General features: G+C 40.7%; 1 protein-coding gene across 2 annotated transcripts in view; it reads right to left on the reverse strand.

The window, feature by feature from the left end:
• The window catches only part of OGDHL (oxoglutarate dehydrogenase like), a 47150-nt gene extending 30039 nt beyond the window's left edge, over window positions 1-17111 (reverse strand). For both annotated transcript variants that reach the window (XM_026852066.1, XM_026852067.1), the window contains exons 1-5: window positions 16881-17111; window positions 10592-10771; window positions 6889-6991; window positions 3576-3691; window positions 1508-1662 (exon numbers count right to left, since the gene is read on the reverse strand). In XM_026852066.1, coding sequence (XP_026707867.1) covers window positions 1508-1662; window positions 3576-3691; window positions 6889-6991; window positions 10592-10771; window positions 16881-17087 — 761 coding nt within the window. In that variant the 5' untranslated portion in view covers window positions 17088-17111. The remainder of the gene's footprint in view (window positions 1-1507; window positions 1663-3575; window positions 3692-6888; window positions 6992-10591; window positions 10772-16880) is intronic.
• Between the last annotated feature and the right edge of the window lie 1041 nt (window positions 17112-18152).

Raw genomic sequence — 18152 nt, forward strand, 5'->3', positions numbered from 1 at the left:
GGAAGAGTTAAAATTGACCCTTTGTTCAACAACCTACCAGTGAAGACCACAAAGGATGAGAAATCCCACTTTAAAATACAGTTTCCAGAACCTGAAATACGCAGTACTTGGAATGAACATTACTGAAAATGGTATTCTTCAGCAAAATGACGACCATCTGCTTCACGAAGCCCAAATCTCAAGAGGATGACCAGTTTTACACAAAAGCAGATTTTTTTTTTCTTTAGCATTTTCAGACAAAAAAGCACACACTAGAGACAGCTAGGTAGAAATTTATGTAAAACTTTCTTCTCCCATTTTCAGAAGACAATTATTAATTTGGCAGAAGATGAATGTTCAGCTCCTTCATGCTACTAGAAACCCCAGATCTTCCCCCAGCTTAGACAGGAAGGAATAAAAGCACAAATTCTTGTCTCAAGATAAACAGAGATGGTTCATACTGAGAGCTTGTTAAAAAAACTTACTCAAGTGCAATATCCACTTGACCATTAAGGGACTTTTTTTTAAATTTCTGTTTAAATTAAACTTTTAACCAGACAAAGAATCTTGCTATAATATCAACAAAAAAAACCCACTTGGCAAAAATATCTTTTAACATCTCCAATGAGCACTTCATTTAAGTCTCTGAACACAGAAGCTTAACCAAAAAATATGTCTTTGTAAGTCTCTGACTCACGTTTATCAAGGAATATGCAAACTGTTTCAGATTGTAAGAACCAGAATAAATCTTATGCCTGAGAAGACAGTCTTGGTTTAGGGGTGCGAGGGTAATTCAGTCTCTGGGATCACATATTTCCATACAGTCCCAGTGGGAGCTATCCATAAGCTGTTTCCATCATGCTTTCACACACTGCAGAGACCAAAACTCCTGCTGCCAGGTCATGGAACACTACAGCACATCTTGGCATACGTCAAAAGGAGACGGGCCAAACCAGGGCTTGAAATCTCATTGCACCTCTCAAAGCCAGCCCCGCCTTGGCACAGCTTTCCCAAGAGACTGTTAGCATCCCAGCGAGCCAACGCTCACCTCAACATGTCACACGTCTCAAAAGTCTCCTTAAGCTGACTGTTAGGATGGTTTCCTTTGATCATGTCCTACTAGAAATACGCGCAGTAGATAGAACACAGCCGAAGATCAGCATCCAACATTGTTCTGGCACCCATTTTCTGAAACGGGTTATGAATCTTTAACACAGGTGCATATTACTAGTCTGTTGGAACAATTATTTCCCTGGTTTATCTCTGCGAGGCAGTGAAAACATTGCCAGATATGCCACTAAGGCTGCACAAGTGTTACAGCACACAACCTGCCCTTAAAGAAAACAGAATACTACAAGTCACCGCACAGAGCCCGACACGCCTCACAGGGCACGTCACAGCCAGGCTAACTCCACCCTCCCGTACTCCAGACTTCACTGAAGCCTCTTCACCTCCACCTCAGCGGTTTACAGACTGCCCCAGCTTCCCCCCAGCAGGCAGGGCAGCTCCCCAGCCCCCCGCAGCGTACCTCATTGAGCGCACCAGCCTTGCCAGCAGAGTCCTTTTTTCCTCGTTAGTAAACTTCATAACTCCTGGCGTCTCAAACTTCTGCCGGATCCACTGGCACTGCTCCACATCATTGATGAACATAAACTCCAAGCCGATGTGTTGGCAGTAGGTATTCTAGGATGTGAAAACACCAACACAGAAGCTTTAGGAGTTAATGGGCCAAGAAGAAACAAATACATCTTTTAAATTATATTTTCTGTCTATGTTACTCTTCTGAAAGCTATCTTGTCTCCTTCCTCTTCCACTTATCTTCCCCACGGTAATCCTATAAGTGAATAAATTAATTTTTTTTGTTATTTAATTTATTATTTTATCTGGTTTGTGCCAGAAAGCCTTCTCTACAAAGTAACATTTCAAAATTTTGAATCTGGAAGGTTCTCGTTTGGTAATGCCTTGAAATCAGGCCAATAAACCTGTCTGGAACTGATGGGCATATTTCACCTAACTCGCTTCCAGGCATAATAGACTCTTTTCTTTAGATGCACCAGCAAAGATTTCAAGTAATTTATCAAAATTTACCCTGTCTTTTTTTAAATGTCATCTGAAATCAAGCAACAGAGATGATGAAAAGACAGCTATGAAGCCTCATGCAAATTATCTGATAACTGTCAAGTATCAGAAGGCTGGAAATCTGAGAAATAATTCAAGCAGCTGAGAGCAGAAAGGACAGGGGGGAAAAAAAAATATAGAGACACTTCAGAAATTTTAGCTTTTTGTTGAATTTTTTAAATTTTCTTTTTTTACCTTAAAAAGAATATTTCACCAGAAAAATGTGTCCAAAATACAAGTCAACAGAAGTAAGACCTATTGTGAGTTTGAGACAACACCACTCTGAATACACAGCCTGTGCTATCTCCTGCCTCGGAAAAGGAATTTAATGTTAACTTCAATTAAAAAAAATCCAAAACTCTGGAGAGAATAGGGAAACCAGAGAGTTAATTCTCTTTAACACAAATCAGTTCCTTGAGATTTTAGATTTTGCTATTGATTTTGTCCCTTTATTTGCACATCACCATTTTAAGCATCATCTCTTGAAAACTGCTGCACAGACACGCTAGAAATGCAGAAACCAAAAAGCAAATAAAGAGCTCAAATGCACGACAGAGATGTTGTGGCTTAACAATTTACCATGCTCCAGCTAAGCCACTGTAATTGTCAAACACGCAAGTCAACACATTCTCTCACACTTGCAACAGGTGGAAGCTCAGTAATTATTTTTACATTCTTGTAACCCAGTTCTCTATTTCACCCATTAAAATATTTCCTCACCCCTACCCCTTTTTAGTCCAATGGATTTCATTACCACCCAACAGAAATCTCTGCAACTTCAACATTCCAAAATCCTGGAAAAAGCACAATCAGGAATATCCAATACTTACTAATTCGTTACCATTCGTACTTGCCATTTTGCTATATGGAGTTCCCTTCTAATTAAATTTGTTCCTTTAAATTATTTTTTCTTTAAATCATTTTAGCTTTGATGACTTCACATGGCATAACCATATCACCTGTCAGACAGTGAAACTCTAGAAAAAGGATTGAGGATGGAAAACAAGGACCATCACTATCTACAAGCTACAGCTGGGCTTTCAGGAATTTGGTACCCAACTCTCATATTTCCACTCAGGTAAAAGTCTCACCAAAGCGAGGGCTCTGAGAGCAACCCCTGCACCCAGTACTGTATGCAAAGTGGTTTATCTGTGGTAGGACACTTAGGACAAGTTGTAAAGGCTCTCCTCCTTTTAAACAACATCAGCTCTTTACACAACTAGAGCCTGAATTAGTATTCTACCATATTCACCTCTTATGCTCATCCTTAATCTGCGTATTTCAGATACCAAGGCAATGAAACTAATGGTGCTGCCATCTCTAGAAACAGTACAAGGGTTATTTTTTAATGTCATTTGAATTCTTTACATGCTCTATTAATAATTGACAAACGATACGGTTTTTGTGCCTGATAACGGGGAAAAAGTTCGCTTCTGTTTGCGGGGAAAAAATCCCAAATCAAAAAATATCCTACTGACCTCCAGCCGTTTGATGATCTCTCGCAGAGACAGACTGTTCTCGTTTCCTCCTATGAAGGTCGTTGTAGGCAGCTGAAAGACTTTGTCCAGATCCGATTCATGCAAACCATAAAACCCTGCAACAGGCCCATTGTCGATTTGTGAAGCAGGGCAGCAGGCAAAAAGGAAAGCAGCATTGTTTTTCAAACGACCACAAGTTAAGTTTAATAAAGCAATATTAACAAAAGAAGGTACCGGATTAAAAATTGGAAGTGTAAATATTTTGGAGGAATCCATTAGCACAATGCACTTCAGTGTGAATTTTAAAAAGAAATGTTTAAATTAAATGGTTATTGTTTGATTAGAAGTACCAAACTATTCTTTCCTAAATGCTCCGATAGAACAAATGAAATGACAACCACCCAAACCTTCTTCTATTTTAGCATGTGCCATCAATTCCCCACATTAGATCTTGCACTTCACTGTTTAATAAAATAACTAAGAGTAACGACTGGGATTTCTTCCTTGCTCTGTCACGAGCAACAAACAAAATTAACCCCTTTTCACAGAACCAGCTGGCTGGCAGCACACTGGATTAATTTATACAGGTTATAGACAGACAAAGAGAAAATACAGAACATGTTCAATATAACGCTGTGCAAACGCTCTGGGAGAACTTCCGAGGTATTTCTGGTCACCCTCTCTCAGGAAGTGCTTTCGCAGTGTAACGTCCAGGCGGTGTAAGGGCTGTACAGCTCCCCGCCCCAGTCGGCGACCCCCGACAAAACAGACAGATTGCCACACGCACCCCAAATAAAACAAGTAGCATCCCATCTTGATTGAGACAGAGCGAAACGATTTCTGACTGAGAATATGGTTTAAGAAAATATTTAACTATTACGCAGTTTCAAAAGCCAAACTACACAACTGAAAAGACTGAAAGACTCATTGATGCAACTTGAAGGGTTTGGATGGTGAAGTTTAACTTAGACCTGCTTAATGAAGAACAGAAAAAATAGCCTTCTAGTACTTAAAGGGGCTACAGGAGAGGGGAGAGGGACTCCTGATCAGGGGGTGTAGGGTAGGATGATGGGTGATGGTTTTAAACTGAAAGAGGGGAGATGTAGATTAGATATAAGGAAGAAGTTCCTCCCTGTGAGGGGGGTGAGGCCCTGGCACAGGCTGCCCAGAGAAGCTGTGGCTGCCCCCTCCCTGGCAGGGCTCAAGGCCAGGTTGGACGGGGCTTTGGGCAACCTGGGCTAGTGGAAGGTGGCCCTGCCCGGGGGACTGGATGGGCTTTAAGGTCCTTTCCAACCCTAACCAGTCTGATTCTGTGATTTAGAGTTGAAATCAGGCCATAGAACTGCATTGCCACCACTTCAACTATACAGCACCACCAGTAATAACGTATTTTGTGTTTTAAAAATAATATGTTTTAAAAATATTTTTAAAATAATGTTTTTTAAATATTTTAAATTTTAATAATATATTTTAATATCAAAACTAGAGTGACCAAAAAAAGTGTTTGTTCATCACTATTTCTCCCTTTTTGTACCACAATAGGTTTCTCCAGCACCAAATTAATTCTATAATAGTAAAAGAATAAAAATAAAAAGAGGAAAAAAAGGAAGAGGGGGAAGGGACACCAGGGACGACAGGGTCTTTAGCGTCATTTGAAACAAAGCAGTGCTAACATCTCCTTTTTTTTTTTTTTTTCCCCCCCCTTTGCTGACTTTCTCTCAGACATTTCAGGCTCTTCATGTTCTGTCATGCAAAAACCAGAACATGGACAGGAATGAATTGGGCACACACAGAACATCTGTGCTTTGTACTGCAGCACTGCATACTTAGTGAAGCATCACCTCACGTTTAGAGATGCAACCTTATGGCAATCCAGGAGCTCCTGAAAGCAATTATATAACTTGCATCATGCAATAGGTACAGCTGTAACTAGCTGCATTTTCAGAAGCAACTCCCAGAAGAAACTTCCTACCAGGAGGTTTCTCAAAAAAGAAACCAGAAGATGGGACAAAGCGAATGCACAAATAAAAAAAAAAATAAATAAATCAAATACTAAAATACTTTCTGTACTAACAGAGACCTTTCATAAATTTCCTGCCTGGAACATTCAAGGATAGGCAACGTTTGAGATCCTTCTCTTTTTTGTTTTGTCAAGACTAGGTTAGAAATTTTGCTTCCCCTCACTAACTGAGGTTATCACCTCGGTTGCCCTCTCAGACACGTCCCCCATCTCATTCTGTACAGTTCAAGGAAATTTGTACTGACATGCCAGCAGTCACCCATGCTCCAAACAAATTATATTTGCCCAGTAAACGTCTAATGTATGTTCTAGTAGGTACTTTTAATTAGAGCTGACAAACTTCAAAGAGTACCCCTGATTTGTGTAAGTACCTCTGCATTTACAGGCTTAAGCCCTCCACCGCCTTCACATGGTCAAGGGTCAGAACTGAAAGCACAGCAGCAAAGAGGCAGTAGGTACTTAACAGTAAAATCAAGTAGAACGTGTTTTATCTACTACTTGCACTATGGTTTATGTCTGGTCCAAAAAGCTTCCCTACATAACAAAGAAAAACTGATTCAGTGCCTATCAAGAAGAAAACCACATTTTAAACAAGCCAGCTAGATTGAACAGTAGAGAAAAAAATCAATCAGGTGTTCTTTCATTCAAGTAGAGAGGAGCAAAGAAATTGATGAGTGCAATTTCTCAGCGATGCCCGCAAAACCTTGGGAAAAGCAGCCCCTGGTGTACGACACTGCTCCAGCAGCAAACCGAAGGTAGCACCTTTGGGTTATATCCACAGGTCAAGAATTCCACACGTCCCGTGTTTTCTCCTGATACCTTCAAACAGACTTCTTCAAGTTATACGGAAGGAACAAGTATCAGAGGCTAGAATCCAAATTTGCTATGAAATTTACCCTAAATTCCTCCAGCCAGTGTTTTGTTTATTGCCTGGTTTTCCTACTGACTAGCCTTCAGATGTCCCCAGTCAAAACAAGTATCAAGCATAACGCTAGAGAAGTAATTTAGACTACCAGAATCTTGGCCTAAGGTATTGTTTAGTATGAATTTCTGGTGTGGCTCAAAACCATAATCGTTCATCAGAAGGTGAATTCGCAGGAACTTCACCTGTGATCTCACAGTAGAAATTCCATCATCCTGACATTTGAGCCCCCTTATAGATGCTTACAGAAACTATTTCATGATACCAGCAGGCAGAGAAAAAGCTCCCCCGAATGGTCTTATTCACCACAGCCCAACGAGAGAGAAGAGACAAGAGGCCTTTGCAGGTACCAAGGCACAGAGCGTACACACCGAGTTTATCGATCGTGGTGATTAAGTCAGATGGAACAAATGAATCCAAGTCCGCATCCAGAATTCCAAGAGGGTCCAGCTGAGCCACATGATGGCCACGGATCTGAAAAAGGATGGAAGTGAGAGAAAAAATGAAATCACACTAACAGAAGTCAGACAAAGGGAAAAAAAAAATCACTGATCTCTCTCCACAGTAGGTGTATCAGCCACGGAGTCAAATAAGCAACCACCACTAATGTCACAAGAGGGTCACATTTCCCAAGTGTTCCAATAAGAACAGGAAATAACCATTATAACTCTGAATATGCATACTACCTCTATTAAAAATTGCTGCATTCACATTAGAACATAACCTTTATTTTGTCTGACACACAATTTAGACTTCAGTGTAATTCCAGTTTAAGTACAAAAAAATACTAAAGATAAAACCACTTTAAATCTCTGGGTAAAAATTAAGAAACTATGCCTGGTCTATAGATCCTATTCTTTAATAATTCAGTCATTTTGCATTTTTGCCTGAATCCTCCTTTCTGCATCTGCAGAACACTAAAACAGAGCACTGCTGACCTAAAACAGATTGGTGCTGAAGAAGTTCATATCAGAAGTGAAGGGATGACTCTTCACGAGCTCTGCTCCACATCAGATAGCCTTCATGCAATTTCAAGAAATTAATCTATAATAAAATTGACATTCAAGACACCAAAGAACACAAAATCAATGGGGAATTTAGGCAGCTTTCAGTTTACAATATGACTGGTGTTAATGCATGTCACAAGTGGCTGCAAACTAGTGCCTTCTATTAACATTGCTACAGAATAAATAACTGAGCCAGAGCCAAAAATAAAAAACATTTTTTAAAATGTCCCTTGAGCGTGATTCTCATGTATCAAATGATCTCATTAAAAGTTTTTTATAGATGAATATTTGAATATTTTCTTTAATATTTTTAACGAGACATTCAGATCACCTGGGTAGAATTTCGTTCACGCTACTAGTACTCTGCCTCTGGAAAAAAAGTTAATAAACTGCAATATTAATGATGAATTGCATCAGGCAGTAATAGAGTGTAATCAAGGTGTGATTCATCAAGAAGTGACTGGTAAAAACACCATAGAAATGTTCTGTGTTTGCAATTTGTATTTGCTCATAACAAAACCCTTCCCACTCACAAGCTAACAGAAGTAGGGCGTCCTGTTTAGAACCACCAGTCCTACAAATTCATCCTGGCCTCCGAGATTCTTTGCATCTCATGAATCACCAGTAATAAAACTCCGACAGGCCAAACGATGCCCACGGCAACATCTGTGCCACCTCATTGTTTACAGCAGCACAAAGTCTATCTGGCTGGAACTAAGCAAACAATTCTGTCTCAAACATCATCAACAGGAAAGAATTCACCTCGCCGAGCTACATCTGCTCTGCAGCATCAGGAGGAAGAGGGAGAGGATTAGCACAAACGCCAGAACCCAGAAGAGCAAATTAAAAAGGTGCTGTGGCATATTACACTCCAGGAGCAGTTTGGTCTTCAAATAAGACAGTATTTTTCTCATTATCAAGTTATTTTTGAGTAAGTCCACTTCTTTCACTGGACACAGAAAACACTAACTGCAAAAAATCAGAGATCAACCTTGTGAAAATACATGTATGGAAATTTTTCATCACTTGGAATAGATATGACTAAACACAAGTACAGACTAGCTGAAACCAGACTTTAAAATCCTATTTGCTAGACACAGATGAAAACCAAAAATCTACATTATAAAAGACTCAAGAAATTAATTTATCTACACTAATTTTTGTTAAGCACACACACCTTTCACTGAAAACCTTCTTCCAGTGCGTCCAGCGCTCTGCGTTAGAAAAAGCAAGAGATGAACTGCCTTTCCAGAAGCCCAGCTTAACAGACCACAAGGCAGTTTACCACAAAACCCATAAAATACCGACAGGTTTGAGAAATTAAAATTCTGTATCCTTCTCCATTTCATTTCGTTATCAGGCGAAGGAAGGTCAAACTGATCCTATCCCTTCAACACAGAATTTAGAGGGTATTAAATACCTTTTAAAACCAGACAGTTGCCTTGGGCAATCCTCTCTCATCGTTTGCTGCAGATACATGGGCACCTGCCATTTATACAGACATTCCTGTTCCATCACTGAGTCAGACAGCAAACTCTTCCAAATATAGGAAACGAAACGGCAATCCCTGAGCTATTTTCAGGTGAACCGTGTCAAAGCCGTCGAACATTCTCTGATTTTCTCCAATTCTTCCAACAAAGTTTTACTGCAGGCAAAAGCGACTGGGCTGAAGCGGGTGTTGCTACTTAGCTATTTCTAAACAAATTTAATATATTCTTTATATTCACAAACCTTTTGACTCTTTTACAACACCTCTCCAACTGCTGGATTAACAGTTCATATCCGAAACAATGGTGACAGTGTGATGTGTACAGAAAAAAGGTTTTTAGAAAAGTTCCTCTTCTATTCCTCCGATGGCAGCACAGAGGACTCAAAATTATTAGTGCAGGGCAGAATGGATCTGCTCAAGTCAAACTGTAGCCAACTTCTTGGGAAGTTACATACATTTTTTAAAACAAAAAAGGAAAAAAAAAAAAATCAAACTGGAATATTTTGCTCAACACAGATCTATGTGTTTAGCAGGGTGGCTTTTTGTTTCACACTGGTTTTATGCTTTTTATTAAACACAAGTTTAAATAAAAATGTTTAAACTTGTTTTATATTTAGAAAACATCTAACCAAAACCACTGTGCTATTTCCAAAATGCTTCGTCTTTTCGAGGAAAAGAGAAAATTGTACTTAATTTCTTTATTTAATAAAAAAAAAAAAATCTGATTGTGAAACAAAGTCCATTGATGAACAGCTCTCTAAAAGACCTTCAAAGCTGACCCAAAGTCAGTACCAAAACTCAACTTCTGGTTAATTTGTTATTTCTCCTCTCTCTTTTTACCTATAACCCTGCTCAAATCAGGAATACCCAAATTCACACCAGATGCACGAGAAGGCAAGCACATTGCCTCCCTTCTTAAAGAAGGGTAGTAACGTTTAGAACTGTAATATAAACTTTCCCAGAGGTGAAGACAGGCTTGGACCATGGAAAAGTTTGCTGTTGAAGAAAGGGAAAAGTTCTTATTTCACTGCACACATCAGGAGATTCATTAGTACCGGTATATCCAGGACAACTTCCTTCATATGAAGCAAAACTATTTCAGAGAACTTAAGGTTCCCAAGTTGGTCAAGTAACTTATTGAATCACACACACACACACACACACACACACACCCCAAGAAAGAAAATCTTTGTGCAGTGAGCCAAAATAGCAAAGGCTAAGCACTGACATGTTTGGCTCCTGCTCCTGGTAAACAGGCAAAAACCCAGAAGACTGCTGTTCCCTTTCACAAATGACTGTCTCCAAAAAGAGCTTCCCGGCCCAGCCAGGTGAGCAGCACCAGGGCTGTGGGTGATCCGAGCCCTGAGCTTGCTGAGCCAGAGGAGCATCCCAGTCTGACTCCAGAGCCGCAGCGTTCAGACGCTGTGCTGGGAGGAAAGGACGGTCTGGTTCCAGACATGTTGGAGCAGAAGCGATGCAACAGGCAAGAGTTAGGGCAGAAGACAAAGAACATAAAAGGAAGAAAAAGGCTGCTTGCAAAGAAGAGACCCTCCCACACCAAGCCCAAAGTACACTTACCTGGTACGCTCTTATCAAAGACTGCACAGCAAGGTGATCTTCAACAAGCTTTTCAGCTTTACCCGGGGTCTGGGCCAGGCCATGGCTCTGGAGGAACGATGCCTTTCTGTCCAACTGATCCGGTAGGTGGGGGTCATAAGGTTGGCCAGCATTAGCATTTCGGAAAAACAAATCCCAGGACTGGACATGTGCACAGAGAAGGAAAGGAGGAGGAAAATTTATTACCTCAACCAAAACCAGCTCCTTCAAGCTGCAAACGGCACCTGAGCCCGTTCCAGAACCACTAACAGGCAGCACAACCAGTGTTTCGGTCACGCAGAACCCTCTTCATCTCACGCCTTACACTGAGCTTGTTCAGAAGAAAATTCTCCAGCACGTGTGAGTGCAAAGCGTCTTTGTACATTATTCATTCCCACAGCTCTTTTTAACTGTGATGTTTGTTCAGGCAAGCAGTAATGGGTATGATATCATGCTGCTGGTAAAGAGGTATCAAGCCTATAAAACTGAAAACCTTATGAATTAAATTAATCCACTCCTTTAATGATACTTACAGAATTTATGGTACTTCAAGACACTCACTGAGTATGCTAAATCAGAATCTGTCCTTAAGGGCCTTTCTTGAAGAAATGGTTTAAAAGCAATTACAGCTTTTCTGGGTGAGGCCTCTGGTCTAAGATCCTTTCCTCGCTAGCTTCAGTTACCTTACTAGAAAAGAAGTGATAGACCTGGTTTCAGGTGCAAGTCATAACTTTAGAAGAGTACATTTCAGAAGCTGAATCACGACAGTGAAAGATCCTTCTGTTTCCAACTGCACTTTGACACAAGCCACTTCCTCCACATCTGCCCGGGTCTGGTTTTCCTGAACTGTTTCCATTCTGCTGAGGTGGTCACCGTCCCACGCTGGGATGGTATTAGACATATGGGTGCCAACAGACAGCAGCAGAAAGGAATAAAACCTCTGAGATGCTTATACCAAGTGAAGAAGAAAGCCTGCACTAGCAGGGGACTAATCAATACTTGCCCTTAGTTTACAGTTTCCATAAGAGGCGATGGAAGGTCATAAAACACTTTCCTCGATTCGGCTAAGTAAGGAAAGGAACCTACTTCAAAACTTCAAAGTCTTCGTGACTGGAACAGAAGAACTGTAAAAGCTAAATATCATTTTGTACAGTGCATGTTATCTACCCTGGCTGTGAGCTTGGCATTAAAGCATTCCAAGGAACCAGTACCAGAAAAGACAAAAGGTAGCCCAAAGATTTGATTTTTAATAAGAACGTTACTTAATATATTCATTACAGAATACACAAAAGAATCAAAATAATATACCAACACTGCACGACAGACAAATATTTCTAAAATTCTGTTTTCATTAACAAAAAGTCTTCATACTGAAATTTCTACAAGCTTTAAGGTGCTCAGAACCACTATGAGAGGGGCAGGGTACGAGAGCTGAACAGCACCCAACCTTTCCAGCTCAAGCTGTGGAAGCGGAAGGACCCACCGGCCCCGCGGGCGGGAGCCTCAGCGTTAGCACGGAGCCGCTGCCTGAGACACTGCCCTAACGCACCTCTCGCCTCTTTATTGAGGCACAGCTGCACTGATACAAATACCGTAAGCTTACTTAATTTATCACCCTGCTCTTACACAGACTCGATCTAAACACGGCCTAACTTTTATATGCCATGCCAAATTAAGATTATAGATCATGTTTGCTGGTCTGTTCCAGACACACCGATGGAAGAATTCATTCCCCCTCCCTTCTCTCATTTATGCCCATCTCCCATGTTCTTCTGACTGTGACACCTCGCTAGCCACACTGAGATTGGAAATCTGAATTACACAACATCCTATAAATGGTCTATAAATCCATCAGTGTAACCGCATTTCCTCTGGTATTCTCTCCACACACCTTCTTGCTCTGTACTAACAACAGTATTGTTATTCCATGCCTAGGCTGCACCTAGTCTGAGAGTCTGCAGCTCCCTGACAGTGGAAAACCAGATACAACTCCTTCATGTTACAACTACGGCTGCTTAGGCTGGATGAATCACCCTGGCAAGACACAGTTATTAACTTTATTAAATTAGGAAATTCCAAACACACATTTGGATCCATGACAAATCTAGTATTTGGTATTCATCCAAAATTTTAATGAAGAATATGCTTTTCTTATGTTAAGGTTCCTTCCTCACTTTTTCCAACACCATGACACACAAACAATGATGAGAATAATGTAACTATTCCTTTGTTGAGCCAGAAGCTTTTAATTTAGATGTAAGCACATCGCAGCCCCTCAAACAGTTGGTTTTAGACAAGTGCTCTACTGAGACAGTTGCTAAAAAAATTCCAATAGACTTGCCCAACAAGCTACCTGTTTAAAGAGAATAAGCATAAGACCCTGTCTTCATGCAAACTCAGAAGGAAATACCTTCCAAACGTTCCCATCTGAAGATGCAGCCAGCTGGGACAGAAGGAACCCACACTATTTTTTCCTATCGCATTTTTGAACATTGATTTGTCGGGCAGGCTTGACATTTAATCAGAAGGGAGGGAAAATACATCATTTGGCTACAGAAAATTAGTTTTTTCTAGATATACATCCATCAAAGCCTTCACAAATTTCTACAGTGTCTTTCAAGATTGATACCAGATTATAGTCTTCAAGTCTTGTGTATCAATGTCAGTCTTTGGCAACAGCACTTGCCACGTGACTGAACAGACAGACCAGCTTGGTCTCACGGCAAACCTGCAGGTTCTCAACAAAATCAGTAAAGTTCTTCCAGAAAATGGTAGAGAAAACTTACAATAGAAAAAATACATCTGAAAAAAAATAAATTACCATAGTGATATATAATATATTGGGTTTTTTTTCCCCCGTCAGCAAATTTATATTGTAGTTAACTATTATTTTCTGATGTAATACAATTCAAGTGATTCAGTGGCAGTATTCTACTCTCATATAATAAACAGTGCTACACTTAAAATAACAAGTAACATATTAGTTATCCGGATGGTTTGGGTTTTTTTCTAGTGACATCACAATATTTATCAACTGCAGCGAGGACAGTAAAGCCATAGAAGACACACACTGAGCATCACCACATCATTTAAGAAGAAAAAAATGAAGCCAAAACAAAACAAAAAAACCCCACACTTTCTCCAAGTACATAAAACAAGGAAGTGATTACCCACTCACAGCAGAGCAGCTGCATACAGGATAACATGGCAGGCATTATGTACTCGATATCCAACCATGCCATTTTGTAATTAATCTTGTGAGAGTAATAACTGAGCCTTGTCAAGCTTCTCCCTTATGATCTATGGCCCTGACACCATGCTTCAAGGAGAAATAACGATGCCTTTTTCAGAGCACACGTCATTTTATTCTGATTGTTGTTTTGGCTACTCTAAGGACAGGAAATCTGAAAGCAAGGAAAAGCAGGAAGTCATCAGAGGAATGGATTGGCACAAAGAATAAAAGCTCCTATGGATATAAATGCATATTCCTTTATATATAGCCATGGTGTACATAGAATGGAGAGATTCTTAGGAAAAGGGGTAGTAACACTAAATACGCTCACTGGAACACGGCAGCCACATTTCAAAGTTTGAAATAAGCATACATGGGAAGACATGTCCACTCAAATTTTCTGAGAGGTAAATAACTTGAGAAGACTTGAGTAACTGAGGTTTCTAAGTAAAAGTGAACAGAGCATGATTTTTAAAGCCTAGGAAAAATAAAGCTTTTTCATCTCATCAACTAGAAGGAGGTACATCCCCTCTGGTAAGGAGGTGATATCCAAGAAGAAACATGAGGAAATGTAGGAAACAAAGAGGAAAAAGAGTAAAGAGGATGTAATGTCTGAACACCTACCACAGATTGGTTCTCTAAACCATGCTGGACATACCGGATAAAACAACGAAATACGAGTGGTCTGCAGAAAGAATCAAATCAGTAACAGCACCAAAACCAACACCACAGAAGTTGTTGGTGTCTCTTGATGTTATTTTCCATCACTTCCACCACAAATTCACAACTTGCCTACAGTCATACAGCTATGACATGAATTTTTTTTTGTATTTTTAAGAAAACGGGGTGAGTTCAACTCTCAACATTTTTAACCTGTTTTATTAAAGCCCAAACTGAACAATTTCTGTCAACGAAAATCTTGGGTAGGTATTTACAGCTGATGAAATTAAATGGTTTTTATGAAACCAAAAATTAATTTTGTTGCTGAAATAAAGTCAAATTAATCAGCATCATTCTCCTCCCCCCCTTTTTTTTCTAGGCTGTGAAAAACCTAATTATTTAGGCAGGAATAGTTGTAAAGCAATCCACAATGTCCATCAATCATATTCTTTTAAGCTTCATAAACCAGGGACACAGTGAACTTACTTCAGTTCATTACTGTTGTAAGTATATTACATACAGTTAACCCAGAAAAGCAACCACACGTTTTCAAAATGCATCTTGAATTAGTCGAGATGCACTCACTAGGCCACACCCTACTCGCCCAGCATATTTACATTGCTCTGTTAATTCACTTTTGCTAATTTATCGGTCACTGATCAACCTACAAACTGCATCACCAGATCCATTGCCCAGCGGTGCCTGAGCTGTCAGGCGAACTGGTCAATCTTCCGGCAGGATTTCTAGCCTTCCCACCTACCCCTAATTATGGGCAGAACAAGAGGCAGGCCTACATTTCGCAGCAGCCTCTAGTCTCGGGCTCTCCTAGTCCTGGCTTACCGCGGCCGTCAGCACCCTGGAGAGCGGCCCCGCCACGCTCCCTGCCCGCGGCGTAGCGCCCTGCCCAGCGCTGGGGCCCAGTTCCTGAGGTCTATGCCCCAGTAGAAGTTTGAAAGACTGACCAGCAGCAAAACTCACCCCTCTGTAACGCGTCTGAATGGGAAATGTCATTCCTCTTAAAGGGGGGCGCCGTGAAGCAATGGAGCTTCAACAAAACGAGTCACAAGATGTCACCACGCACGCTCCTTACACGTGAGTTTATCCCTTCAGTGTCCTCAAAATAAAGGGTTAATATCGACCTATAACCCCAACACATCACGAGGGCTTCTCAGGAATTAATTCAATGCATCCACACAACGTGCTCCCCTGCTCTACACTGGCAGTGACACAGCGAGGAATCAAAGAGCGATGGGATGGAAGGAGCAGCCACTCCTGGAGGTCTCTTCAGTTCCAAGTTAAGGCATAATAAAAAAGACCTGGGATCTATCTGCTATATGAATAACATCCAGCCTTCAGAGTTGTCGCTGCGTATGTCACCTTCCAACAAGTCTAAATTCATACGCAACTTCCAAAAAAACCCAAACAACCAGCTACAAAACTGCTTTTTTTGTTTCCTTTCTTCCTCCCCCCCCTCAACATGTGTCACTTCCTCATGCTCTAGACAGATTATCCAACTTAGAGCAACAACTTCCAAGTGACATTTATGATATACGTACCTCAAGAATAAGGGAATACACAGCCAATTTGGTAAACATTTTGGGCACAATTCACATTCCTTCTCTAGAAAATTACTTGTCTGTCTTGGAATTTATCAGACTTCTCATCAGCTTCTTCAGTTACTACACATGTATCACCATAAGAGAGCCGCCCTTGTCAGCAGAAAGCTTGTGAAAAAATAAGTCTATGTATTTTGCCCACAAGAAAGGATTTGGGCAATAGATTTAAAATTTTAAAAAAGCAAACAAATCTATGTCGCCTGGAGAGAGAGGGAGAGAGCCAGAACAAAATACTTCTCATGGTACTTAAGAAGGCTTCTCTGACAATTTCAGATTCAGTTTTAAGGTTACAACTTCCACAGCTACCTAAAGGAAACTGAACATTCATCTTCAGACAGTTTAGGAGCAGCAATGTCAACACATACTGTTTAAATATAACATATCCTCTGATGTGACCTTATTATAATAAACCAAAAAAATTCAAAGTATGTCATTTCTTGGGTATTCTAGATGTAACTAATTACTTATCAGACTGCTCGAACAGCATCTCCACAGAGGAATGCTGACAGTTTCTGAGCAGCTTACTAATTCTGATCTGGACTTCTCATTCCTTTTGCTCAGTTCACTGTGCCCGTGGCTCCTCTGTACTTTTTTAGCTGCAATATCACCTCTTACAACAATCAATATGTGGGAAATTAGTTTCACATTTTTCATTTCATATGAGACCTTTTTCTGGACTTTATATAAAACAAGTTAAAAAAGAAAAAAAATCGATTCCGCTATTAACCTGATATTATCACTTACAGACAAGTTTTAGACTCACCTTATGTACACTTTGAGGGTTCTCAAGCCACGCATAATACATTTCCTCCACATAATTTGAATTACTCCCACTCAGGAATGGTTCTGAGGTTCCTGATGAAACGTACCGTTGGCCATGTAAAAACAATCTTCTGGCTGTACCTTGCTTCTCCAGGAGTTTCATGCCATGCCACTGCAGAGTGGCTGCAAACAACTTCAGATGACTCATGTTTGCCTATTAGACAGAAGATCCTGGTCTATTAATAAAGACAAAATAAACCTAATCAGAAAAAGAGCAAATGAATTGCAGACACGGCCTCACAGTGAAAACGGAGGTTTATGAGAGCTCCTCGAGAGTCAGGCCTAGGCAGGAAGTTCTCCTCAGGAGAGGCGCTCCGTGAGCGACTGCGGAGCTGCACTTACGGCAGGAGAAGCCTGCTGATGGCCATCCCACATCAAATCAGCTCCCCTGGCCGCTTCTGTAACCGAGAACATCACCCTGGTTCCTGGGGCAACCGCAAGATCGCTCGCACCACAGGACCCCTGAGCTCTGGCTCCCTGGGAACGAAGGACTGTGCAAAGCCCCGACTCCTCTGGAGCTCTTGGCAACCGCGAGCGCTGTCTGTCCGCTGGAGGAGCCTGTGGCCTTTTACCAAGCCAGCCTGGGGTAGGGTCAACGAGCAGCCTCAGCCGCAAACACACCGGCTGAAACAAAGCCCCCTGCCTCAAATTTATGCTGTGAATAAGGGAACTGACAAAATACTTCAAAGTGTTAGTCAAGCGTTCATCTCGACATCAGCCTTCCACCAGACAGCGTTACACTAAGCAAAGGCTCAGTTCAGTTTGCTTTCCTAACCAGCAACGTAATAGATACCTTAAAAATTCTGTATATAAATCCCATTATTTTTCCACAGTTTTTCCTCTTCCCCCTCTCCCTCCAAAAAAAGGAAATATATGGTTATAAAATTCCTACATTTGTGAGGGATAGGAAGAGCTGTATTTTTAATCATCCAACTTAAAAATGAATACTGATCTTAAAAAAAAAAAAAAAAAAAAAAAAAAATACTGCATGCCCTTCTCTGGCATCACATTGTTAACTTCTGCACAGATACCTCAGAGGTGGACGCTCATTCCTTAAAGGGTTACCTACTCTCACTTGAATTGCTTCACAAAGAGCTGGGAGAGAAGGGAACGAGAGGAACATTTTTCTCAGTTTATCAAACTACAGCAGCAAGCTTTAAGGACAGGTAATTTCACATTCTTTCTTCCTATTATGTCTGCCCTGGAGAACGTG

This window comes from Athene cunicularia (genome assembly GCF_003259725.1).
Source record: "Athene cunicularia isolate RWA chromosome 6 unlocalized genomic scaffold, athCun1 chr6_part2, whole genome shotgun sequence".
NCBI lineage: Eukaryota > Metazoa > Chordata > Aves > Strigiformes > Strigidae > Athene > Athene cunicularia.